This window comes from Panthera onca, chromosome A2 (assembly GCF_046562875.1).
Source record: "Panthera onca isolate mPanOnc1 chromosome A2, mPanOnc1 haplotype 2, whole genome shotgun sequence".
Lineage (NCBI taxonomy): Eukaryota > Metazoa > Chordata > Mammalia > Carnivora > Felidae > Panthera > Panthera onca.
In genome coordinates, this window is record NC_138340.1 from 126,887,194 (window position 1) to 126,913,605 (window position 26,412).

Sequence of the window (26,412 nt, forward strand, 5' to 3'; positions counted from 1 at the left end):
GTCATTTTGTTTGAGCTACACTAGAGATGGTTTGCTCACACCAAAGGAAAGAAAGGGGTGGGAGGGAAGGGGAGGCCATACCTGGGGAGGGAGAGGGACTTACTTCTTTAGCACTGATGGTTCTAGCCGCCCCATCCACAGTATTCTCAAGTAATGAGATTTCCATTTTATTAATGAGGTAAGCAGCCTCACAGTGGTTAAATGACTGTCTCAAGATTTTCTTTCTTTGTTTAGAGAAGTCCAACAAACCCAGTTTATGATCTCATCTTATCATTTCCTAAAATCTCCTGTTCCTCCTCTCTTCCTGATTTTAGAGCCAAACAGCTCTGTTATCTGCTTATTCATTCCAGAAGCCCAGGAGTCCTTTGCATTCTTTTCTCTCCATGACTTCAGAGACAGCTATCCTGCCTCTTCTATACCTTTGCTCTCCTCTTTGCCATCACCTGTACCGGAGTCTGGGCACAGTGGTTCTGGCTTGAGACTATTTCCATTCACTTTTTGCTAACATCTCTGCTTTCAATTTCTCCTGCTCCTGTCTTTCCCCTACTTGGGTGTTTTGTCATTGTGATATTTCCGAATGGTATATCTGACAACATCCCTCCTCTGACTGTGCTCTCTTGCCCTCAGGTAAAAGTCCCCTGCAAGCTATGTCATGATTTTCATGATTTGTGTCTCACTCCTCTGCAGTAGTCTCTCCCATATGCATCTTACATACCAGTCACACCTAGTGACTTATGGCTTTGTGAACGGTCATGGGTTTTCATGCTTCCATGCCCTGTACACTTTGCTCTGCCTGGAGTATTCGTCTCTTGCATGGGGAACATCTGCTCTCTTTTGAGACCAGACTCAAATATCTATTCTTTTCTTGCTTTACTTAATCCCATTATCAAAAGTGTTGAGCACAAGCTCCTTTCTAGTTCTCTACCTTGTACATATTTATATAGTACTATTTGTCACACTGTGCTGCAATTATTTGTTTTGTATTTGACTAGCTTGATTATACGTTTCTGATCTTACAGATTTCGTTCTTATTTTTGCAAACTCTAGATTTATATATCTTATTCTTGTTATATTCCTAGTGCTTAGCTCTAAGCACTTTTTTTTATTAGGGTATGGATATTTCATTTCCTTCAAGCTAAAGGTTTATATTAATTGTAAAATATCGCATAACTATAACAAAACGGATGAAAGGAAGGTATGTCATTGGAATACCTGCTGAGTTCATTGTAAGAGCAGGTAGTAGGACATGCTTTGAGAATTGGAAGATGGCTTAGGATGGATTTGCAAATAGACTCAAGAAACATTAGTCTGGTACTTTTCCTTTCCAATGACTGTTAGGTTTTTCTACCCTTGTAAGTAGTTGAGTCTGAGGGGGCCAATTAATTATCCTTCCTGCTTTAGGTTCTAAATAAAAAATTAGACAGGAATTAAAATATCAGCAGATTCAAATGCAATGACCAGTTTTATTGCAGGTAAAGCTGAACTGGGGAATGGGGTGTAGACCTGATGATAAAATTGGGCTTCCTCCTTTACCCCTCCCTGGCTTTGGCCAATTTATCCATCCAGGCTTGGAAACCTGAGGCTGCAGGGGCTGAGCTGGAGGGGAAGGCTTGCTGTGTGGGAAGCGCTGTCAGTCAAGACACACAAGATGAGCTGTCCAAATATTGACAGCAACCCTGCTTCATATTGTTGCAAAATGAAAAAATGGTGTCATACTCTGGATCTCATCCATCCGCAGAGGAAGGGGGTCTAAGGAGAGTTAGGAGAATGCTCTCTTCATAGTCGAGAAAGGGTTAGTTTCTATTTAATGTACCAAAGCACGAGTGCCAAAAAAGACAGGGGCTGGTTCTTCCCAGCAAGGATTCTAGGACAGATCAGTCTCTTAAACCTGGAGTCAGGACCTCAGATACCTTGATCCAAAGAATTCCCCTTTCAAGGACAGATCTGGTAACTTCAAAGTAAAAATAGTATGACTCTGTCTACTTTCTTTTACCTAATATTTATCATTTTATCATGATGATGGCTGGATCAATAAGTGTGCCTGACAGGAAGGACAGGTGGGTTAACGTCATTAACGCTTAATGACAAAGGAAGCATCTACTTGACAGTCAGGTGTGAGTGTTCTGATGGGAAGCATAATCGCCTGTGAATTACTATGGATTCTAAAGGACTTTTTTTCCCCTGCAATTTATGGAGGGCTCTGGACCATGTCATCTCAACTCAAGTCAGTCTGTAATTGCACATCTTGATGATGGTAAAGAGCAGTGACCTGAAGGCATCTAACACTTCTGCAGCAAGCCCAGAGTGACTTGTGCTGCAACCATGCTTAATTTGCACGCTTGGACCTTTCTGACATCCCTTCCGGCCCTCGGAGTTTATGATCCAGATACACCTCCAGTGGAAACTGACCTCAGAAAAATCCTTTGCTGGGCTCTGACCCATATCTTATTAACTCATAGTTAGGCTTATTTAGTTTTGACTTAATTTATTTCCGGTCCATGGGTTTGCATTCTTTTTCATAGCTAAATGTGCTCCCTCAAAGTATGATGTGTTGAATTTGGCCAGTTCTATACATTATACAATGGTAAGGAAGAAAAAAATAAAAGAGGAAAAGTCCTGGTCAGGAGGCAACAGTGTAACATAAATAGCCATATTTTCACATAGTGGGTCTGATTTTCTCTATCAGTTGAGATGATCTTCTTAGAAATAACATTCCTTATTGATGCTCAGAGTCTATGGTGACATAGCAGTGGTTAAGTCCCCTCAGCCAGTGGGGGACGTGAATCACCTGATTCTGAGGGCTGGGGTGGGGCCAAAGATGCCACATTTCTGACAAGCTCACGAGTGAAGCTTATGACCGAGTAGCAAGCACCTAAGTTACCAAATCAAAACACAGGCTCCCCAACTCATCACAATTAATTTTATTCCACAGCATGTGTAAGGGAATGTTATTCTCAGGAAGATGTTTAGGATTAAAATAATAATTAAAAAAAACCTTGAAAGTACACACATTTATGTATCTCTTCTTTTCATTAAATATATATCTGTTTGGCAAAAAAATGTTAGACTCTTTTGTACAAAAACAAAGCAAAAAAAAAAAAAAAAACCAAACAACAACCCCAAACCCTTGCAAATTGTCAATACTTGTAATAATTACAGTGATGTAAACTTGGATGTCTGACAGCTTGACCATCCCGTGGAGCCTGTTTGCAGCAGAACCCCCAGCACAAGGTAACACCAAACCTTTAGACAGGGGCCGCCTGCCACAGAGGCATTAGGTTTAGTATATTAGAGATGGGGACGACAACTAATTTCACCATTTGTGCTTTCAGCGAAGGGGCCGGAAGGGTGTGAGGCATGAAGAAGGCAGGTGTGGGCTGGGGCAGAGAGAGGACACCCAAGACTAGCTGGCGAGGAAGGAAGGTAGGTCACAGTCACAGTGCAGATGTGAAGTGGGCATGGGACCTGGGACTGTGTCCGGGAGACCCGGTGCTGGCGAAAGCTAGGACGAGGCTGCTGCTGCTGCTCTTGGGACCAGAGAGGAACAGCACGAGGCAAAGGCCTGGACGGAGGAGGGAAGGGATTTGGAAGCTGATTTCCATTCACCTGGAACTGGTGGTGTGAGCGGACTCTAGAGAGAAAGGGAACGAGGAGGTGGTGTTTGGTCTTCTCGAGAAGCTAGGCTGTTTCTTCCAGACGCAAGCACTGGGGCACTCCCTTCCGTCTGGCGGGCAGGTTTGGGGGCAGTCTGGAGCTGCCGGCTTGCACATTCCGGGGAGAGAGGATGTGCCTGCTGGGGGATAGGACGGAAGGGCCCTTTGGATCTCTTACTGGCGGTGGGTTTTGCTCTGCTCCCACCAGTAGACTGTAGCATGGGAAGTGACCTAAAGCAATGGAGTCTAGAAACAGAATCAGGGCAGTGAGCAGGATGCCAGGTAGGGGAAGAAGAACGCTGGGGCTAGAGGCGAGGCCAAAGAAAGTGTTGACCCACAGCTTCTCTTGACCGCGAGAGGGTTCCAAGGCGTGGGTGTGTTTTCATTCTTCTCTCCCATTAGCTAGATTTTCCAGTTATGGAGGGGGTGCTTCTGGGCCCGGCCACTTCAGTTACAGTCATAGACGAAGTCATAGTTGCTGGGTTCCTTGGGGATGGGTGGAGGTGCGTCGGGGATCTGAATGTTTTCCAGGTCGAGGAGGCGGAGCTTGATTTCCATGCTGAGCAGGGTGTCCAAGTCATTCCGGGTCAGCTCACTCATCATGTCTTTCCCCAGCAGCGCATTCAGCCCATCTATCCAGATACAGTACTGGTGGAAAAGGAGGCGACAAGTGTAACTACTGATGACAATCACAAGTGTGGTAACAATGGTTAACACTGATTATTCAACTGGAGAAGGTGCTTTGCCTAGATCATCATTTCATAGAGTTGACACTTCTGTTATCATCTCTGTTTTGCAGTCAAGGGAACCAAGGCCCTGAGAGGCTGAGTAACTTGGTAGCAGGTAGTGGGATTCGAACCCAGGCAATCTGACTCTAGTGTCTGTATGCTTCCATGCAAATAATGCCTTCTTACATAATAGCAGGAGGATTTCGGATCTGCATGACTTTGCAACATGACGTCTCTAACATCCCACCAGTGAGTCTGATTTTAAGCTTTTGGTACAATATATTCCAACACTACTGCGCTCGGCATTACATTGAGCTTGCTTCTTTCCTGACTACAAGCATGGTTCCTAGTCTAGTGGCTAATCTCTGCCTCTCCTACGTGGTTCCTAACACTCACTATGACAGTCCACACCTGCCCTGGAGCCAAAGGTAGTCCCACCTTTGCATTTCTCAGCAAAAGCGCTGCCCAATGTCTGGTGGACAAAATGGCTAAAATTATTGGGTGATTTTCATGGGAGGTGGGTTGGCTGTCTGTCTCTTCTGCCTGAGTCGTCAGTTTCCAGAGCTTTTCTCCTCCATATCTCTGAAGCCTGGTTCCTGGGGACATGGCTTTTCTGGGAAGGCCCTCCAGAGCACCGAACTAAGAATTTTATTCTTCCTTTCTCATTAAAAGGAACCATGCTCTTTGTTTCTCCAGTTGACTGTGAACTCCTTGAGGGAAGAAACTGTACCTTGTTTATCTGAGGACCTGCTTTGTTCTTGTCAGCTTCCCTCCCAGGGGCTGTAAGTTGGGGACATGGTATTAGAGCCATGATACCTGGTGGAAGGACTAGCTTCTGCTGCCAGAATCTGAGAAAACCGCCTGCATTCTGGATGCTGTGTTCTTCTCACCTTTTAGGATATTCTAGTCCTATGGAGGATCTCTGTGATACCAATTGCTCTGCTCCTACTGTCAGACTAGTCTTCCTTCTAGAACATGCTCTAGATTCCCCTTTGTCCTGCCCTCACTCAGTCAAGTGACAATTCCAGACCATACTTAGCTTGTCCTTTGCAGTGTGGTTACCTGGGCTGTGGTGAGGAATATAACATATCTCAACATAAAAGGTACTACAAGACTGCAAGGACTTTACAAACCTTAAGTCACAGTGATATGGAAGTCTCACCATGGTGCCCACCGATGGCACTACTTTCTCAGCTGAGGAGAAGCACCGTGGCTGTATTATGAGGTTGTATGTCTTAGTAGTGCAGCCCTGAACTGTAGAACTTTGCCTTGGCTATGTGAGCTCTGCCAAAGCATTTAACCCATCTAAATACCAGTTGAGCGCTAAGAGATCTCTGGAAGTATTAATGTCCTCAGTAATACCTTAGATAGATTCTGAACTCATCTTAACATCCATTTCCACATAAATAGCTTTGATAAAAATAGATTCTAAGGTCCTACCCTGGAGATCATGAACTTGCATATCTTGGGTAAGTAAATTTTATTCAGAAAAACTTCCAGTGAATTCTGATATACCTCCAGATACTGGTACCACTGAACTCCATGCTCTCTAAGGCCCCTTCCAGCTCGAACGCTGTTTCATTGTAAATCCCTAAGTGCTGGGATTACTGCTTTTTGTACAGCCATGCCAGTCCTGGCTAGCTTCCTAGTACAGATTAATGTAACCCACAGGAATACTTCTGTGGCGCCTTTCTTTTGAGAAGGAGCTGGCACAGAAAATTTCATTAAAAAGTACATCAACCAATAAATAAAAACTCTGTAGTACAGAATCTGAGTTTGAAGTATCAAGATGAACTTACAATGTATTTTGTCTTTTAAAAAACACCATAGCTCTTAGCTTTGCCCATAAAAAGACCTAAAAATAATGATGGACCAAGTAATAGTAAGCACACCTAATGCCCAGATTCTGGTTGCTAAATACCATTTTCTACCAAAAAGGGACCAAGACTCCAAAGAGAGAAAGCAGAAAACATGCAAGAGGAGCCTGGAATATTTTGTCATAGCAAAATGACTGAAAAGTTGTCAAAGACATCTGGGGTCATGTCAATTGGACACAGAAGTCAACCAGAAGGTGCTCCAACTTTCTCTAGATAGGATAATTTGGACATTGATAATGATAATAACTGCAACCTATTAAAACACTGATATGTTTACATCCATTACTTTATAATGATGCTCAAACGCCAAAACACTTCATTGTTCTCATTTGGAAGATAAGGAATTATTTTGAAGACTAATAACAGGAATCAAGTATTTATCCTGCCTATTATATATAAATTGTATTACCTCAAATATGGGGCCAGTTTCCTGCTAATAAATGAGAAGGGAATGATAGAATTGAGATATTAACCTTTTCCAATGTCTAATGGGTCCAAGGATCTAGGCAATAATCATCAATGGCTGCTAACATCTCCGAAAGATAGACAACCAAATACAACACCACTGTTGCTTAAAGTTGTGCCTGAATTAGATTAATCCTCTAACTATCACCGAACAGGAAACACAGGAGACAGATAAACATGAGAAGTAACAGTGCAGGTTGCAGTAGGCAGAATAAACTCTCCTTTTAAGGGCAACCATGTCCTAATCCCTGGAGCCTGTGAGGATGTTGGGGTACACAGCAAAGGGGATTAAAATTGCTAATCAGCTGATCTTCAAGTAGAAAGGTTATCTGAGATTGTCCAGGTGGGCCTAATGTAATCACAAGGGTCCTTAAAACATGGAAGAGGGAAACAGAACAGGAGTGAGTGAGAGAGGGAGTTCTGACTACAGAGAAGGAGGAGGTTGGAATGAAGTGCTGTGGAGACTCAACCTCCGTGGACAAATGGAGGCCGTGGCTAAGGAATGCTGGTGGCCTCCCAAAGTGGAAAGGGCAAGGAAGCAGATTTTCCCCTAGACCCTCCATAAAGGAATTCAGGCCTGCCAATACTTTGATTTTAGCCCCCAAAGACGTGCATCTTCTGACCTCCAGAATTGTAAGGTAACACATTTATGTTGTTTTAAGCCACTAAATTTGTGGTAATTTTTTGCAACAGTGACCACAGCAAACTAATACACATACTTATAATAAAGCAAAATCTAGACTCTCAGCAAGGTTACCAGACAGATGACTTGTTTTTTTCAATGAATAAATTGCAAAGGAAAAAAAAAAAAGCAAAAGCAGATGCTCATAAGACAGGGAGATAGAGAGAAAGAGAGGAACCTACAGATTCAAAGAAACTGAAGAAACAAGTTAATCAATTTCTGTGCATGGACCTTATTTGGATTCTGATCGGAACAAAGTATAAAAGAAACACACACACACTCACACACACACATACACACACGAGGCAAGTGGAGAAATCTGAAAACCGACTACAGATGGTAGTATCAAAATGTCTAAAAAAGTCAGGTGTAATAGTGGTATTGTAGTTAGGTTTCCAAATGGATGCTATTTTCAGAGATGCACACAGGAATATTTGCAAATAAACACTATAATTGGATTTACTTTGATAGGACTCTGGAGGGGCCAATTGGGTGTGGGTGGAGGTACAGGGGAGACCAGATTGGCCCCGAGTTGATTAACTGCTGACACTTGGTGACAGGCAGTGGCAGGAAGCTGAGTTCAGGTCCTGCTCTCCGCCTTCCTGGCTACACAGTGCAGGGGCCAGGGAGACGGGGTTTCTGGAGCAAGGGTCCTGTGGTTTAAATTCTGGCTCTGTTATGTACTACTTGCTTGACTCTGGACAACTTTCTTAACCTCTTTGTGACTCATTTCCCTCCTTTATCGAATGGGCATAATCACAGTTTGTTTCTTTCAGAGGTATGTGAAGATTAAGTGAGGGGAAGTACAGAGGATGCCTGGCACAGGGCAATCCACACTGGTTGTAAGTACTACAATCTTTACTAATGCTGAGGTATTCGATTTTGGGAGGCCACTCTCCTTATGTGGTAAATGAAGATACCTGTAATAGAATGTTCTGTTTTATTGACCAAGGATGCAAATAAAATGAGGTAATACATATGAAAGAGATTTGAAGACAGCAAAAGTATTCACAAGTGTATGGCATTTTTCTCCTCACTATGTCAATAAAATGTGGCAGTTACAAATAAAATTTGGCAGTCTCAGAACATTTATCCTTATCTGGAATTAATGCAAGCTGGAGAAAACAGCCTTGCAGAGATTTAAATAACATCCACATTTCTACATTTTAAAGCAGTTTTCTATACTACTATGTATAAGCTGTATATGTCTTAAATATGGTGGCCTGTGAATAACCACAATTTTGTTTAAAAAGAGAAATGGTAGGACACAGTATCTATTTTCAGAAAGATGAAGACAAAGTCATACCCTTTTGCAAACTAAATGTCAAGTAACACAGAATTACATTTAAGCACCATTCTAAATGCAGGATTTGCATCTAATCTTTCCTCTCTCTTTGGGATGTACAATTTTATGCAAAAGCTTTAAACCAGTGAAAACTAGATACTGAATAACTTCTAAATGAGCAGAGTCTCCTAGGGGAGATGGGAAACAAAAGTCAGGTTCCATTAAAATGTTCCCTTCCTTTCTAAAAGCTGTTTATGCAACCACATGTAAAACAAAAATTTGAATGGTATCATCTAAAAATAAGAGTTTCAAACATAATATTGGGCTCTGGTTTACAAGAGAACAAGTTAAATCAACCATAGCTGCTATTTCACCTTACAAATACATTTTCCTAGATCTATGCTAAATATTTTAAATATAGCTGACAGCGTGCTTCAAGAAGAGAAACAAATTATACATATAACAAGATGTCAAAAAGGAATAAAATCATCTCAAAAATAAAATTCCAACAGCAGAGACAGCCCAAAACTCTTAAAATAACTTAAAGAAACATGGTAGAAAACCTACTTCATCAAATGTTTTAAAGAAGAGAGACACGTTTATCTTGGGAAGATCCTGACTAAAAATTAAATACTCAGTGAAAACCAGCACTTGACCAGAGCTGATTCTTCTTCAAATTGACAATTATGTCCTTGCTGAGTATGAAGCATTTATACATTCTTTTTCTTTACCATGAACTACTGGTCGAGCTAGTAAGAGGTTGAATTGGTTATAATGGGCAGTTTTTAAAGAAGTCTCCATTCTATTCCAAATCAACAAGATGTTCCTTTGTTCATGATTTTTCTCAGGCAGGCTTTTTTTTAAAATGAAATTTATTTCCCATATTTCTCTCCTGCTTGCTCTTCTAGAGAAAATGTGACACTCTCTCACAAATTAACCCCACTGAGACCCTTACCTCGTGTTTGTCAGGAGCTATGAAGTTCAGCTGGCAGTTTGAGTCATACAAGATCGAGAAAGCAAGTTCAAGCACCTCCTGCAAGGGATGAGAGAAAGTACCACGTTAAGAATGGGTACATTCGTTCCACAGTTACAAATGGTTGCGGACTGAACGTGGAATAAGCCCACACAAGAGGGGCTTGTCAGTGAGGCTGATGGGGGGAAGGAGCATCCTTTTTTCCCAAGGTTCACAACACTTTCCTTCTATTCAGGGGAAGTCTGCATGAACCATCTCGTTTAATTCTCAAGATAATCCTTGCACAAGTGTGATCATTTCTCTTTTATGGCAGGGGCTTGGAGAAGTTAAATGACTGTCCAAAGCCATATAGCCCCAAAGCCATGCCACTCTTCTTTCTTCAGCATCTCCTTTCCAGGTCCAGGGAGGCCTTGAGAAATAGTAAACTCTTCCCTAACCAGCAGATTAAGGGCTGCTCTATCGTTGATTACCCCAAATACACAGATGTCCACGTGGGTCTGAGCTTCCTAAAACATGAAAGCTACATGGGAGCCCATGAGGCTTGTGGGTGAACTCATTATCTTTAGGCCCTTTGTTCCTTAAGCTACTGTAGAGCAAAGGCCACACGAAACTTAAATTTTATCCAAAGAGGCTGCAGAGTATAAAGGAGAAGCAAGGGCCCAGTGTCAGAATGCCCGGGTTCCTTCATTGGTGAGTGCCTGTTGAGTGCAGGCTATGAGTCAGAACAAAGGGCCAAGGACTAAACACCACTGCCATTTCATTGTAGCTGTATGACCTTGGCCGAGACACTGTCATGTCTAATATATATGTATGTCTTAAGAATTTAATTCTATGTGCTGTACAGTATTGGGCACAATGATTATTCTACTAGTTTGAGCAGTCAGCAGGATACAATCTTTGCAAGATGACAGTCATGGCACATCTCAACACCCTACCAGCTCCTAATCTGGAGAAGGGCCAAGTGTATCCACATTGGTGCTCTACATTGTTATAACACACAGATATTGCATAATTTCTCAGGAGGACATATCTTTCCACATCACTCTCTGCCTAACATCTATCAGAGGATTTGCCTTTGGCCACTCATGCACAGCGAGAATGCCCCAGAAAGAAGATGGACCTCATCTGTCTAGATGAGGTCAACACCACCAGATTTCAGAATTTCAAATGGGTTAAAGAGTTCTTGTCAAGTGAATTCTGAAGGCTTAGCATTAGCTGGATGCCTCTCCTGACAAAGTCAACCATCCGGCTATTTGGGCTCTCGTGAGGTTTGTCTGTATCTGACTCATGAAGAAGGAACAGCTCTTGTTCTGAGCCCAGACCTACCAGTATCTCACACTCTTTCGGCCTCCTCACCCTGCCTGAAGTAGGAGCAAGTGAAGGAAAGAATGCCAAGTCAAGAATGGGAGCTTCTGTAAAACTACCCCATCCCCATTTTCCTTTCTTCTCTCTCAGGCTCCCATTCAGGTCTGCCCAGTGAAGGTCAATAATATTAAAATGAAACAAAAAAGAGCTCACCAAACGAAACAAAAATATTTTTTCCACTAAGTTTGGCATCTCCCTTGGGTCTTTTAGTTTGTCATGAGCCCTACTAGTGATATCATAAATTGGTGTTATCTTTTTAAAAAAACCATTCAGGCAATCCTTATCAAGAACCGGGGATCTCATTCCTGGGATTATTCCTAAAATTCTCAAAACCAAGCAAAAACTGTATACATTATTACCTATAATAATATGAGAACCAAATAAATGTCCTCCCCACTTTGGGTAAACAAGTTAAGACACCACAAATGAGCAGAGAAGTATATTCAGCCAGCCATTCAGTATGATAATTATGAAGAACTGATCTGATGTGACAAAAATCAAGAAAAATGAATGTTATTTACATGCTGATCACAATAATGAACAATGTCTACCTGTGAACAGAGACTGGAGGCAAATTATGTGAAATGAAAATCATGTTAAGATGCTGGGATTATTTTCTCTTTCAAAAAAGCTTAAAACTTTTTTTTCAATAAAATATAAGCTCTGATCTCATATATTCATGAAAAAATTGTTCTTAGATTAGGAACATTGATATAAATGATTTTTTACAAATTTTAGTAACATTCAGGAAAACCCTCTGACTCATGCTTGAGCGATTGGATAGAAAGGGGAGGATAGGCTTTGCTTGTGAACGACCAGTCAGTATATGGCAGCCTGGCAGCCGCCCTAGGTGAGCTTCAGAGGTCACTGGAAAAAGGTGAAATTCACAAACAGATTTCTGGGTGGATGCTGGACAACCGGTCCTCTGCTGAGGGCAGTCACGTGAATCATCCCCTTGCAAACGACAGCCAGTGTGAACACCACCAGGGCCCAGAAGCAGCCGCTTGACTAGGTGCTAAAGTCACTTGAGGCCAGAGTGTCAGTGTGGTTGTCCTTGTGACACCATCTGTTCTGCAGAGGCACAGAGAAGGAAGAGAAAGGAGGGGGCCTGCAAACTTCAGGCTCTGCCCTCCTAAGGCATAAACCAGTGAGGACGTGAGTGAATGAACTGAGCTGTCATGACCTAGATTCCTGATAAACACAGGCAGGAAATGGGAAATTCGTGACGATGTCAATCCCCACTTTCATTTCACTAAAGCTGCCTAGGAGGGGTGGGAGGAATTAATTCTCGGAACCACATGACTGCATTAAAGGCTGCTATCGCCTGTAATGAGTTTTATTGACGTCTCTGGCTTGTTGTCATTGAGTCGTTGGTGGAGGTCAGCTCTTCAGCACTTCAAGCACAGAGGCTACAGAGCTGGGAGCGATGCCACCTCTCGGACTAACACTCCAGAAGCTGCCACCTGTCCAAACTGTCTGTGAGGAAAGAGGTGCCAGGAGATGGTAGAGTCGTGGTCATGGGTCTGGGGAACGTCCCCCTCTTGGGTTTCATCATGCTCCATGGCACTCAGACATCTGATGCTCTGGGGCTTTGCTATTCACAACCTAAGGTCTTTTATGCCCTGTGGATTTAATTCAGTGAAAAACAATGTTAAGGAGCTCCTTATTTTCATCTTCTATTCCATTAATTCACATCTCTCAGCATGTGAAGGAAGTCCTGGGATGGGAGAATTCTGGGGATATGGGAGGCAGGAGAAACTGAAGATTCCCCCCCAACCCATGCCCTGGGGCCTCTGACCCCATCCTCAACTCCTGGGCCCTAAGACCAGTGATAAGGCATGCTAGGTCAGGGGAGCTCAGAGAAATTCTGGGCATGGATGGCACCTTGTTTTAAGGATTGCCATTTTCCAGGGGTCAAATGATGGACGGACTGAACACAAGAGTAGAGTTTGATACAACATATTTTCAGTATCCAGTGTTGGCTGCCATTCCTTTTATTGTTTTGGGGTGACATGCTTTATTTGGCGATCTTTCCCAGCATTCACTTGAACTGTGTTGGTTCTCCACCATGTATCCAGGTCGTCTTGAGGGCAAAGCATTTTGATTAAAGACATAGGGTACAACTTGGCGTGTGTGTGTGTGCTAAAATTGGCCATAGGCATAGCAGTAGATTTCATAGCTGTAACACACTGCTGCTCATCTATATCTCTATGAGTTTGAGTTTCTATTTTAGAAGGCAAAAATTACTCATTCATGTAGTACATAATAATAGAGGATACTGCCTTCTTCAGGCAGCTGTAACTTTCTGGCCCCAATCTATCTTAGCATTATCAGCCAATAGTTCTCCCACCCATTTTCTTCTGTCTCTATCAATCCTATACTATAAATTCAATGTCTCTCAATCAGAGGATATTCTTTCATATATTGGAAAGCCCCTGTGCCTTTTCACATACTCTCTCCTCCTCCTAGAAAGTCTTCCTCTTGCTTCTACCCCTGAACAATTCCTTTTCAAAACTCAGCTCAGATACCATTTCCTCCGGGAGCCTTTTTCAAGTCTCCCAGACTCTCCCTGTATTTAAAGGTTCTGGGGCATAGACAATATTGGATTATAATTGCATGTTGGCACATAAATTTTATACCTACTAGACACCCAAGGCCAGGGGCCAGGTTGTGCTTATCTTTCAATTCCTAGCTCCTGGCACTGGCATGGTACAAGGAAGATACTCGATGTCAGATGAGTATGAATGATGAATAAAGTAAATCTCAGTAAAGGGCTTTTGGGTTAATACCAGGGTTTTCAAGCTGATGCTAGAACATTAGCTTCTAGTATAATCTGCTTCTTATTTCAGGTTCATGAATCACATTGGAAAAATAAAAGCTGGATTCTAGGACATGGTGAGAGGGAAGCTTCTGCTATGTCAAGGATAGTCCTATCCATATCAGTGATATCTGGTCAGATCTTCCTTCTGGGGACTATGTTCACTATTTACGCTCAGAGCTCATCTTGACTGGCATCCAATGCTGACTGCGTGAATGACTCTAGGAACAAGTGCCTGTGCCTTCAGGGAAAGGTTTGGTTCCTTTCCCTTTCCTATTCCCAGGACCTTAGACAGTGCCTGACATATCAGATGTTGAATGAGTGAGAAGTCCTGTCAGTTACCAATATATTGCTATTAATGAAGTGTCTCCCTTATGGACCCTAATTCTCAGTTTGTCTTGCTCAGCGATTAAACTAACCAAAAGACCCATGGCATGAAATGTCAGAACCTACCCTCTAGTTGGAAGAACTGTCTGAAGAGCCAGCAACACACCTTAGTTATTTCCTCTACCATGTACTGACAGATCTCTTGTGGACACATTTTGGTCAGGTCTCCTTTTAAGCTGCAGGTCTCCCCTTTTCTACCAGAAGTTCCAGAGGTAGGGAGCAACAGCCCTGTGGAGTACTAGGAGAAGGGGTGTGGGTGTGTGGGATTGAGGAAGGCAATTCTCAGAACCCACGGTTTCCTCTTTGCCTTTTGATGTTTTGCCTGATGAACTGGGTGTATGAACACTATAGATGTTGCAAGACAAACAATTTTCATGTGTATGCAATGAAAGAGCCAGGCTGGCAGACATACTGCCTGTCTCAGCCCTCAAAGTAGCCTGGAAGAGCTGGTGGTGACCAGAACATCTAGACCAATGAATACCAGGAAATAGCCTCTACTGGCTATTTATCTACGTGTTTATAGCACTGGGCCCCATTTATCCATCCATCCATCCATCCATCCATCCATCCATCCATCCATCCATTCAATTTTCCATGAGTTCCATGACAAAAAAACCAAAAACCAAAACCCAAAATAGATTGGAAAACGCCATTTACTCAGTTTGTTTTGTTGATCTCCTCTAAGGGGAGAGGAGTCTGACACAGGAAGGCCACATCACCCACACATATCATACGCTCAAATGAGATCATCATCCCCACACCTGTTTTGATATTGGTAACTTGTGTCTTTTCTCATTTTTTCTTGGTTAGTCAGGCTGGAAGTTTATAAATTTTATTAATCTCTTCTAAAAACCAAGTTTTGCCTTTGTTGATTTTCTCTACTGTTTTCAGTTTCATTGATTTCTACTCTAATATTAATTATTTCTTTTCTTCTGTTTGCTTTAGGCTTATATTGCTTTTCTCCAGTTTCCTAAGGTAGAAAATTTATTGATTTTAAATCTTACTTCTTTTCTAATATATATGCATTTAATGTTATAATTTTCCCTCTAAGCACTGCTTTTGCCCCATCCCACACATTTTGATAAGTTATATTTTATTTCTATTTAGTTTATTTTGTAATTTCCCTTGAGATTTCTTTGAACTATGCGTTATTTAGAAGTGTGTTCTTAAACTTCCAAATATTTGGGGAGATTTTCCAGCTATCTTTCTGTTACTGATTTCTAGCTTAATTCTACTCTGGTCTGAGAACATACTCTGTATGATTGTTATTCTTTTAAATTTGTTAGGATATATTTTATGGCCCAGAATCTGGTCTATCTTGGTGAAATGTCTCTTGTGAGCTAGAGAAGAATGTGTAGTCTGCTGTTGTCAGATGGATTTTCTACTAATGTTAATTAGATCAAGTTGACTGATGGTGCTCTTCTGGTCATCAATATCTTTACTGATTTTCTGTCTGCTTCATCTATCAGTTACTGACAGAGGGGTGTTGAAATCCCCATATAATCATGGATTTGTGAATTTCTCCTTTCAGTTCCTTGTCTTTGGTTTTCTGAAGTTGGCATATTCCATGCCCAAGTGGTTTTTGTTTTTGTTTTTGAGTAGTTATCCTGCTTAGTGTCCTCTAAACTTCCTGGATTTGTGATTTTATGTCTGTCAATAATTTTGGATTGCATTAGCCATTCTTTCAATATTTCTTTTGCTCCATTCTTTTTCTTCTGGTATTCTAATTACACATATGTTATACCTTTTGCAATTGTCCCTCAGTTCTTTGGGGTTCTAATGTTTTCATTTTTTTCCTCTTTACGTTTCAGGTTAGAAGTTTCTGTTGACTCATCTTTAAGCCACTAATAGTTTCCTTGGTCATGTCAAGTCTATTGATAAACCTATTAGAAGCATTCTTCACTTCTGTTACAGTGTTTTTACTGATAGTCTTTCCTTTTGATTCATTTCTAGAGTTTCCGTCTCTTTGCTTAAATTACCCATCAGTTTTTTCAGGTTGTCTACTTTTTCCATTAGAGCCTATGGCACTTATAACCTAGTCATTTTAATTTTTTTAATGTTTATTTAATTTTGAGAGAGGGAGATACAGAGCATGTGTGGGGGAGGGACAGAGAGAGAGAGAGAGAGACAGAGAGAGAGGGAGACACACTCTGAAATAGGCTCCAGGCTCTGAGCTGTCAGCCTGACATGGAGCTCAAACTCACGAACCATGAGATCATGACCTGAGCTGAAGTTAGATGCTTAACCAACTAAGCCACCCAGGCTCCCCCAACCTAGTTATTTTAAAATTCTGTCTGATAATTCCAGCATCTGTGTTATAATGGAGTCTGGTTCTGATGATGATTGCTTTGTTTCTTCGGGCTGTTTTGTTTTTTTTTTGTGTGGCATTACTATAATTTTTTGGTTGAGATCTAGACATGTTGTGTCAGGTAATAGGAAGTAAGATACATAGACCTTTAGAGTGATGATTTATGTTGATCTGGCAAGGAATTGAGATATGTTTAACATCTGCTATAGATAAGTGCCACATTCAAATTCCTGTAATGTCCCTGTTTTTGTCTCCCCTACTGACTTGGGGTTCCCTAAGTACTCCTCCTCAGAGAGAGTTTATGCCTTGAAGATCTTTCAGCCCTGATCCAACATTATTATCTTGGAGTCTTATTAGTGTGGTGGTAGGACATGGGTGAGGGACAGTTTTCTATAATTTCCCACTTAAGTTCTCATCTTTTAGGGGCTCTATATCTTGCGGTTGTCACCTTCTCAAGTTGCATAGCCTTCCCTTTCCCCTCATACCCCTCCCCTTTTTCTTGGCTGCAGAGTTTCCTATCAATTTCCTTGAGGCTCTGACTGCTGTTGACTGTTTCTCCCCTACCCCCAACTCCACAGTTGAGGCAGAAAGGCTAAAATGGGGTAAAATGGGAGAAACTCTATCTTCACCTAGATAGGAAAAAGGGCTTTGTTATGAAGAAGGCTCTGGCATATTTTACGATTACTCTTCCCTTTCCCCTACCAGAGACATGAGGAGTGGTCCTTCTCAGTTCTTCCCTGCAAGAATCTCTAGGGTTCCTGGAGGTAAAGCTCATGAAAGTATGACCCCCAGAAGACTGAAACCCCAAGTTCCTCCCTCTCACACTAGCCCTCACTCAGCCTAAAGCAATTAATCAGAATTGTCACTTAACTGATCCTACAATTTATAGCACTCGTGCATTTTGCTCCTGGTGAGCACATCTGGCTGTGATTCTTTGGATACACCGGACTCTCCAGATTCTGGGGGTGGGGGGTGGTTTGCCCTGCAACCTCAGTTCTCTGGTAGGTCCAAGAAAATTGTGGATTTTCACTTTATTCGATTTCTTCTTACTATAAGGATAGGGGTGAAAATTCCCAAGCACTTTATATGTTGGGACTGAAACCAATCTCTCCACACATATTTTACAGAATTCTCTCTATCCCTACTCAGAGTCCATGAGTCCTGGCAATCTGTTTTGCCAGCAACTACACCCCTCCTGGTCTTCTCTGGGTTATAAACTCTTGTTGCTGTCAATTTCCCCTCATTGTTTCCTGCTCAGCGGCAAGTGTTATATAACCATGGGACCAAGTGGAGCCAGTGCTCCCTGAGACTGTGTTCTGCATCTCAGTGGGTAAAGGAGGCAGACCGTGAAGGCTGGTATAGTTAGTTTGCTGGTAAAGTTAAGGATGCTCCTCTGAAATCTGATGAGAAGTACAACCCCTGTTTCCCAATATCATGAAGAAGAGAGAAATGCGGTATAACGGATGACCCACAGACTCTTAGGCATATGCCCTCGTGTCATTACGCTTGTCAGTCAAGTGAATTGCATGATGGTGTTGTGACAGGCTTGACAAAGAAGGAATTCACATAGAGTTGAGGTGAGTAATACTTATGTAACTTAAAAAACAATGATCTTGCCATCGGCCTTCTTAGTTGTATCTGCTCCCCTTTATCTTCCTATATAGTACTTTCACAGCACTTTTGTTTTTCCTTAACCATAGACAGGGTCATCCTATGCAGACCTGGATTCCCCTTTGTCTTACAACATTTGAAATTACAAAGCAGAGATTGTTCACTTTAACGCTGATTGAGAAGGAGATGTGTATAAGCTTTACATTCCTCTTAGATACAGACATGGACGATGAAGGAGAAACCTATCGATCTGGGTGGTATTTTTGGTGCCAAGGTGGCTGGAGCACCCAGATCAATCTGAATAATTTTGTTCATGGATGGGTACTATGTATTACAAGATGCTGAGAGGGAGAAACAAATAATTGGCTCCCTGATGGCCCTTCCAAGGGCAAATACTTCCAAACTGAGGGCAAAGGAAATTCTTCCATCTTTTCAGATAATGCCTCCTCCCCACACCCTCTAGTATGGAACATGGTCTGTTATGATGATCAGTTGGTTGGTAAACTAGGAGGGGAGGGTGAAAAATATTGTGACATGAAGGAGATTTAAGCAGTATTCACCTTTGGGGAAGTTTTCTCCTTTAAGATGGGTTTCAGTTATTTCACAGTACTTTCCATGATGGTGAAGGCTATCAGGCCCTTAAGTTTTCTAAAACATTTTGAATCATCTGGTCTCTGCCTTTCCCAGGCTTCATAGAGACTCCAGAGAAGATACTAAGAAGGTAAGGACAGCAGAAGAAAATGAAAGAGGTTGGGGAGGAAGTCAGGGAAGGGAGAACATGAACATAAAGGAGAAGTTAGGAGAGGCCCTGAGAATGGATGGGGATGAGTGGAGAAGGCTTGAGAGAGGGCTGGGTGACAACAATAAGGGACAATTCCTGCAGTTGGAAGGGGACAGGAAGTGAGAAAATGGAAGAGGTGGTGGGGATTCGAAGTGATGAGGTTCTTTGAAAAATTAAAAATAGAACTACCCTACAACCCAGCAATTGCACTACTAAGTATTTATTTATTTATTAAAAAAATTTTTTTTGATGCTTATTTATTTTTGAGAGAGATACAGACAGAATGCGAGTGGGTTGGGGCAGAGAGAGAGGGAGGCACAGAATCTGAAGCAGGCTGCAGGCTCTGAGCTTTCAGCATAGAGCCTGACGCAGGGCTTAAACTCACGAGCTGTGAGATCACGACCTGAGCCGAAGTCGGATGCTCAACCGACTGTGCCACCCAGGCGCCCTAGTCAGTAATTATTTAAAGGATACATGAGTGCTGATTCGAAGGGGCATATGCACCCCAACGTTTATAGCAGCACTATCAACAATAGCCAAATTATGGAAAGAGCCCAAATGTCCATCAACTAATGAATAGATAAAGAAAATGTGGTACACACACACACACACACACACACACACACACAGGAATATTACTTGGCGATGAAAAAGAATAAAACCTTGCCATTTGTAACATGGATGTGTATTATGCTAACTAGAGTGTAGCATACTAAGTGAAGTCAGTCAGAGAAAGACAAATATCAAATGATTTTACTCATATGTGAAATTTAAGAAACAAAATAGATGAACATAGGGAAAGGGCAGAAAAAATAATATAAAAACAGAGAGGAAGGCAAATCATAAGACTCTTAAATACAGAGCACAAACTGAGGGTGGCTGGAGGGGTGTTGGGTGGGGGGGTGAACCAAATGGGTGATGGGCAATAAGGAGGGTACTTGTTGGGATGAGCACTGGGTGTTATACATAAGTGATGAATCACTAAATTCTATTCCTGAAATCATTATTACACCATATGTGAACTAACTTGGATTCAAATAAAAAAAAAAGAACATGAAGAAAAAAAGAAAGTGATCAGTGAAATCATAAGGCTGAGAGATGTAAAAGCATTAGGAAAGGACAAAGGAGGGCGGAATAAGTGATGTGCAATAGCACACGCACGCGCACACACGCGCGCACACGCACACACGCATTGCTACTAAAGCAGGGCTGGGCCCACCACAGTTGCTGACTGCACGGTGTGGATAGAACTATTTGCAATAATTTCGGAATCATACCTTGTTTTGTTTAAGGGCACCTTTCTCTTTCATATGAGGGCAGTCCTTCCCCGTCACCACCGCTTTGATATCTGCCACCGGCACTGCAATTCATAAGAGAAAATGAAAGTAACTACACCATGTGAAAGCTGAGATGTCAATAAAGAGTCAGGAGTGAGCACTGAGTCGGCGGGCACAGTTGTCATTCTGAGAAACTACGCAGAAAGAGGAAATAAAAAAAGAGGCAAAAAGAGAAAGAGGAGTCAGGCAGGGTCCCAGGGACAGAAAGGAAAATAGTCTGCTAAAAAGCATCCCTGGGGAGAAAAGTCTATGTTCACGACCAGAATTTGTGAAACAAATACCCATTTGTGAAACAAATACCTAAGAAAAGCTATCATAGTCATGTAAAAGTGATGGTACTAGAATCAGTAGTAATAATAATGATAATAATACCAGTGGTGCTAATCCTGATATTAGGCAAGACCCCTTTTGCTAGGAACAATGCCGAGTGCTTTGCTTCTGAGAAGCTATTAGCTTCTGAGTTTTGGATAATGAGGAGAAGCAACCTTACCACAAAAAATTGATCTGAATCTGAAGAGTCACTCTCCAAATCCTCACTCTCTACCACCTTGTTAATTCTCACAACTCTGGGAGACAGATTTTTCTAATCTCTGTTTTACAGACAACGAAAGTAAACTCAATTAAATAAAGGGAACATTCCTTTCTGATAGGGAGATGGTAGCCGGTATTTATCTTGGAGAATAATGCAGTTAGATAAAATGATGTTATCTCATGTCTTACTCAGGACTCGGAGGAAGATAAAAGACGGGTTTGTGCATTTCAAACTTTTGTCAAGATCACCTGAGAGAGGGAAGGCAGTAGGATGGTTTGGAACCATAGCTTAAAAAACTGTGAAGTCACCTGTCCCTCTCCAATCCCTAATCTTGTAGTCCCACAAGGGACTGTGAATCTAGAGGCCCACTTAGGATCTGCAGAAACTTCAAGTAACCAATGCCTTAGACTCCCTTAATGGAGAAGATGATGAGAGATTTCATAATTAAAATTCCCCTGCTTTTATTGGGGAATTGGGTTGTGGGGGAGAGATTTAGACGAAGACAAAATTATGAAATATATAGAATATCAAAATGATACAACAGGAAGGCCTTTTAAAAAGCTAACATTTTTCAGGTACCCTAAAATTCCTAAGACTTTGTTCAAATCTGTCGATATCCCCGAGAGCTTTCTTTAGCCCCAGAGAAAAGTGGGGTTTTGATCAACTCTTCCAGGAATCTCTGCATATACTCCCTGCTATCTGTCCCACCATGTCTGCTCCTTCATCCCGCAGTCCTGATTCTAGATCCCTTCAGCAGAAATTACTTGTGCTGAGTGGTATCCGGCTTTCCTCCCTTTCTGGACATATATATGGAAGATTACACTTCCCAGCAACCTTCGCAGTTAGGTGGGGCCACATGATTATGTCTGGCCAGTGAAATGTGAGAGGCAACGGCATGCCAGTCTCTTCTAGACAGAGGCAGTAAAAAGTCACTGTCCACCAGAATCTCTTCAGAAACTGAACAAGCCATATATTCCATCCAGATGGCACGCTGTGGGAGGGCAGAGCAGTCACTGGCCTGTGTCCCTGAGTGACTATGTGGGGCAGCACTTTCACACCCCATGTCAGTCACGTAACATGAATGAGAATATACTCTTAGCGTCATAAGCCACTGTGATCTGGGGGGGTCACTTGTTCCCGCAGCATAAGTCAGCAATGCAGCCTATCTTCACTGGCAGAATCCTTTACCTGGGATGTCTTTCCTGTCTCTCTTTGGCCCCTTTGAATTGGCAGCTTCCTAAAGACAGTCTCCATAATTCCCGGACCTACTTTTGACCACAACCACTGACTTCAGTTCTTCTGAGATCCATTTTTTATAACCAGTGATCAGCCCTGTTCCCCTCAGTGGTCAATTGGGTTGCCTAATCACTACCCCAGGAGTGGACATTTGGGCCCTCTGGGAAGTTGGGTCGACTCCGTGTTTACTTTTCAGTTGAAAACCCGCCACTGAAGTGAATTTGTGAAAGAGTTAACATCCTAAGTCAAAAGCCTTCTCAAGCTTCAGATGGGGTTTGAGTCACAGTTACTGTGCAGAGAGTCTTTTGTTGTATCATATATAACATGGTCAACGAACTAGAAAGAGTTTCTACAATCTATAAATACTAAGTTACCCTTTGGCTTTGAAAAGCCATCATATGGAACGGGACAAGAGTAACACAAAGGTCTACAGTGGGAGTAGTCTTCAGAATCTCTAATGAGGAGGCTTCGGGGAAGAAAAGGCACTTTTCTACTGTGCTTGTGGCAGTACATATTCTGTTTTTTATATGCATTGTCCCCTGTCAAGGAGACAAGCTGCTATATTACTCACAGGATTATGGCTAAGAGGAAACACAAAATTCTAAAAATACAGCATGGCTTTTAAAGGTTGCTCTTTGCATAGTTTGTCTCTAGATGCATTGGAAGATTAGGCATCAGAAGGCTAGAATGCCGTCCTTTCTATTCCCATGAGCAGAATCAGACTCACGTCTCTTGAATCTACACTCTGAGGAGGCAGGAGCGGGCGCCTGATTACTTCAAAGTCAGGCTAGTGTTTCCATTAGGCATTTTTATGTGGGAGCAGCATAAAGAAAGGGTGCCCAGAGATATGGGAATCAAAAGGGTCCCTGCTGGCACCCAACAGTCCACTCTAAATCTTGGAGGTATGGCCTCATTTCTTTCTGCCCTTTTTTCTCAGTTTGAGCTGGACTGAGATCATCTCATTCAATATGACCATTTTACAAATGGGAAGACTGAGGCCTCAAGAGAGGAAATAAATTATACAATGTCACATAGTTAGTGGAGGACAGAGTTAGGACTGTTTTTTCTTCTACCCTACCCTCCCTTGCTTGGTCATGACTACTCCCTACGTTTGGAAGCTGTCAGAATCCTCAAATCATGCTGAACAGAGCCCCAGATGTGGTTATCACTTCAGACTCTCTAGGAAACTCTTGAACTGCTGATATCTGTGGAAGGATCTGTAATTGTGATTCAAAACAAAAATACAATTGAAAAGGCACACATGGCCACCAACATAGTTTTAGCTTTCACCACTGAGAGCCACATTGAGGCAGAAACCACCCCAGGAAGTAGGTAGTAAGCCATGAGCCCTTGCTGCAGACACAGCTCCATAGACGCTCTGGTGAGTGGTGACGCTCAGAGGAGGGACAGGCTGATCCTATCCCTGTTCAGTTCAATGAAGAATCTGATCTCTATCCTGGCAGCACAGAGTGGTGGGAAGGGCTGTGCCCTTGGTATCAGACTGGCTTTGAATTCTAGATCCACCTATTGGTTGTACCACTTTGGGCTTAAGTTCTTGGAGCCTAACCTTCCTCATCTGCAATGTGGAAACTATGGCATCAGCTACTCATATGGTTGCTCCAAGAATTAAGTCCTATTGCAGGAGCCAGGATCATTGTTGGCTTCTAATAGAGGCAGCACAGGTAGTGGGGAAAAGCCTGGGCCATGGAATTGGATGGCTGCAATCAGATCTCTGTTCTGTTTCCCGGCCACGTTTTCTGTACCTCTGTTTCCTTAACTGTAAAACAAGGGCAATGATGTCTACCTCTCCAGGTTGGTGAGAGGGTAATTTATGTAGAGCTCTTAGCATAGTGCCTGGCATATAGTAAGCACTCAATAAATGTTGTCCGCGATTATTCTCATTACCAATAATCAAAGTTAAATTGTCTCTATAGATCAAGGGACCTGAAGTATTCACTGTGCTTCAGTGACCCAAATTGCCCACTCTGTTTTGCTGTCTCAGCTGCCCCTCCCACCCTCTGTAATAGGCTTAATCGCCTTGTGCAAGGGAGTGGGCCTTCTCTCTGGCCCCTTGGATGTGGGGGTGAGAAGCTCTGGCCTAGATTCTTTCAAAGGGAGGCACTGAGGGGCCTGGGGCACAGCTGGAAAGCAAAGGAGTCTAGTGTCTGGTGAGGGTGATGCAAGCCTGTAAACTTAGCGGGAGAGATGTAGGGCCATATCTCCTGCCAAACAAAAGTAATATGAGAAGAGACTTCCTAAACCTTCAGGGATGAAGACAGCCAAGGAGAGGCCCTCAATCTTTACTCGCACTCTCTATATCAAGAAGATTCAATTACACTATTTGGTTCATCAATATCTCAATATTCAGCACTGATTAACTCAAGGGGCGGAAGACAATTTCCCCCTTGGTCTCAAGAGAGGGCAATCGTACATGACAAGAGCAAGGCACTTGAAATTAATTAAAGGAACATTTCATTTTTCTAGTGGAATGAGGTTTATGACTTTTAAGGGCTCTAAGATGATGGGCAGAATGCCCATGGAATTGGAATTAAAGGCAAACCAGGTGCCAGGCCTGAAGCAGCAGACTTTAGTTTCCCAAGATGGGGCTTCTCATCTCGAGCACATACCAGGTTCATTTTACTTATTTACGTGAATACACCCCCTACTTGGCTCACATGTGCCTACAGATATAATCTCAAGAACACACACACACACACACACACACACACACCCCTGCATGCATACACCTGTACAAGTATGCATTCCTGGTTTATTTTTCAATGGATAGACTGTTAATGGAGAAACTCTTTTGAACTCCGAAGTACTGGATTTCAAAGGCTGCAGAGGTGAGGTAAGGTAAGGTAAGACTAGAGTTTTGGAGCCATTGTCAGAACGGACAATTGTAACCCTTTCCCAGGACCAGTATCACTCTGCGGCCACTACCAAAAGCCGTTTAGAGATCTGCAGCTCTAACCTTGCTCCTCTGTGAACACCCTGGCAAGCTGGTTCTCTCTGGCATTGGCACTCCTGGTTTATATCCGGTTACTTTTACCCTGGGCTCCTGGGGGTGCAGGCCTTGGTAGAGCTGGGGGTAGGGGCATCAGCTTGTGGCCAAGCCCAGGAACTGCCCCTACAACGTTCAGGAGCTGTCCACCCCTTGACCTTCTCTAGGAGCTGGGCTACCAGTTTCCTAAGCAACAGAAACAGCTAGAATAGGGGTGCTGCATATAACACCTGTAAACAATGCCAATCAAATGCCTATATGTGGGTTGAGAAGTGGATTATATCCCTATAACTACGGGAATAAATAATATGTCCAGTGAGTGGGAAAGCTGATTCACTGGTCCATGCGGGAAAAAAAAATGAATTATGCTGTGTGCAAATGTGTTTGAGTGTGTGTGTGTGTGTGTGTGTGTGTGTGTGTGTGTGTGTTTTCCCCAGACCACTTTCCCTATTTCGTGGTCAGGTGAAGAATGAGACTGTGGCAGACTATGTGTAGAACTGGTTGCAGGATGCTGGGGTGGCTCAGTTGGTTAAGCATCCCAACTCTTGATTTCAGCTCAGGTCAGGATCTCACAGTTTGGTGAGTTTGAGCCCCATGCTGGGCTCTGTGCTGACAGTGTGGAGCTTACCTGGGATTCTCTGTCTCCCTTTCTCTCTCTGTCCCTCCGTAGCTTTCTCTCTCTCTCTTTCTCACTCTTTCTCCCTCTCAAAAATAAATACATAAACATAAAAAAAAAACCCAAAAAACTTCTGCTTGCTTTGAGCAATAGTCACCATTAACTCTTCATTTTGCCACTGTAGCAGTGATTCCAAATTGCTGGCCCCTGGACAGTTCCAAGTTCACGAGCAAAGTTTTGCCAGTAAGTTTTCACCAGTGAACAGCAAAGAGAGGAAAATGAAGACCAAGCTGTGAGTTTTTAATAAAGCTAATTTAATTTAGTAGAAGTAACTGTCCTATATTCCAAGATTAGGTCTTTCAGCTCTTTCTTATTGTTTTTCATGATTAAGAGCCCCTCCCCCTTCTTTTTTTAATGAAAGGAATGTGATATTAAATTTTAGTTAGATCTTATTTCTTACTAGACATTTTTTACCAAAATGAAAAGTTGGCAACCCACTGTCAAATCACTTTTTTTTTTTGTTCTTTTACAATATTTACTTACTGGTAAAGCCAAATTTGGGAAATCATCACGAAGATTATCAGGTAGTATCTAGCTCAGCAGTTCTCATTCTGAGTGTACATCAGAACTGCCTGGAGAGTCTGTTTTAGACAGAGGTTGCCGATCCCTGTCCTCAGAGTTTCTGATTCAGTAGGACTGGAAAAGAGGCTGGAGAATCTGTATTTCTAGTAAATTTTCAGGAGATGCTGCTCAC

General features: G+C 42.4%; 1 protein-coding gene across 7 annotated transcripts in view; it reads right to left on the reverse strand.

The window, feature by feature from the left end:
* Nucleotides 1-3,079: 3,079 nt before the first annotated feature.
* ELMO1 (engulfment and cell motility 1) overlaps nt 3,080-26,412 on the reverse strand; it is a 545,925-nt gene continuing 522,592 nt past the window's right edge. For all 7 annotated transcript variants that reach the window (XM_060633905.3, XM_060633903.3, XM_078440523.2 and 4 more), the window contains 3 exons: nt 20,211-20,293; nt 9,646-9,723; nt 3,080-4,301 (listed from right to left, as the gene is read on the reverse strand). In XM_060633905.3, the coding sequence (XP_060489888.2) occupies nt 4,101-4,301; nt 9,646-9,723; nt 20,211-20,293 (362 nt within the window). In that variant the 3' untranslated portion in view covers nt 3,080-4,100. The remainder of the gene's footprint in view (nt 4,302-9,645; nt 9,724-20,210; nt 20,294-26,412) is intronic.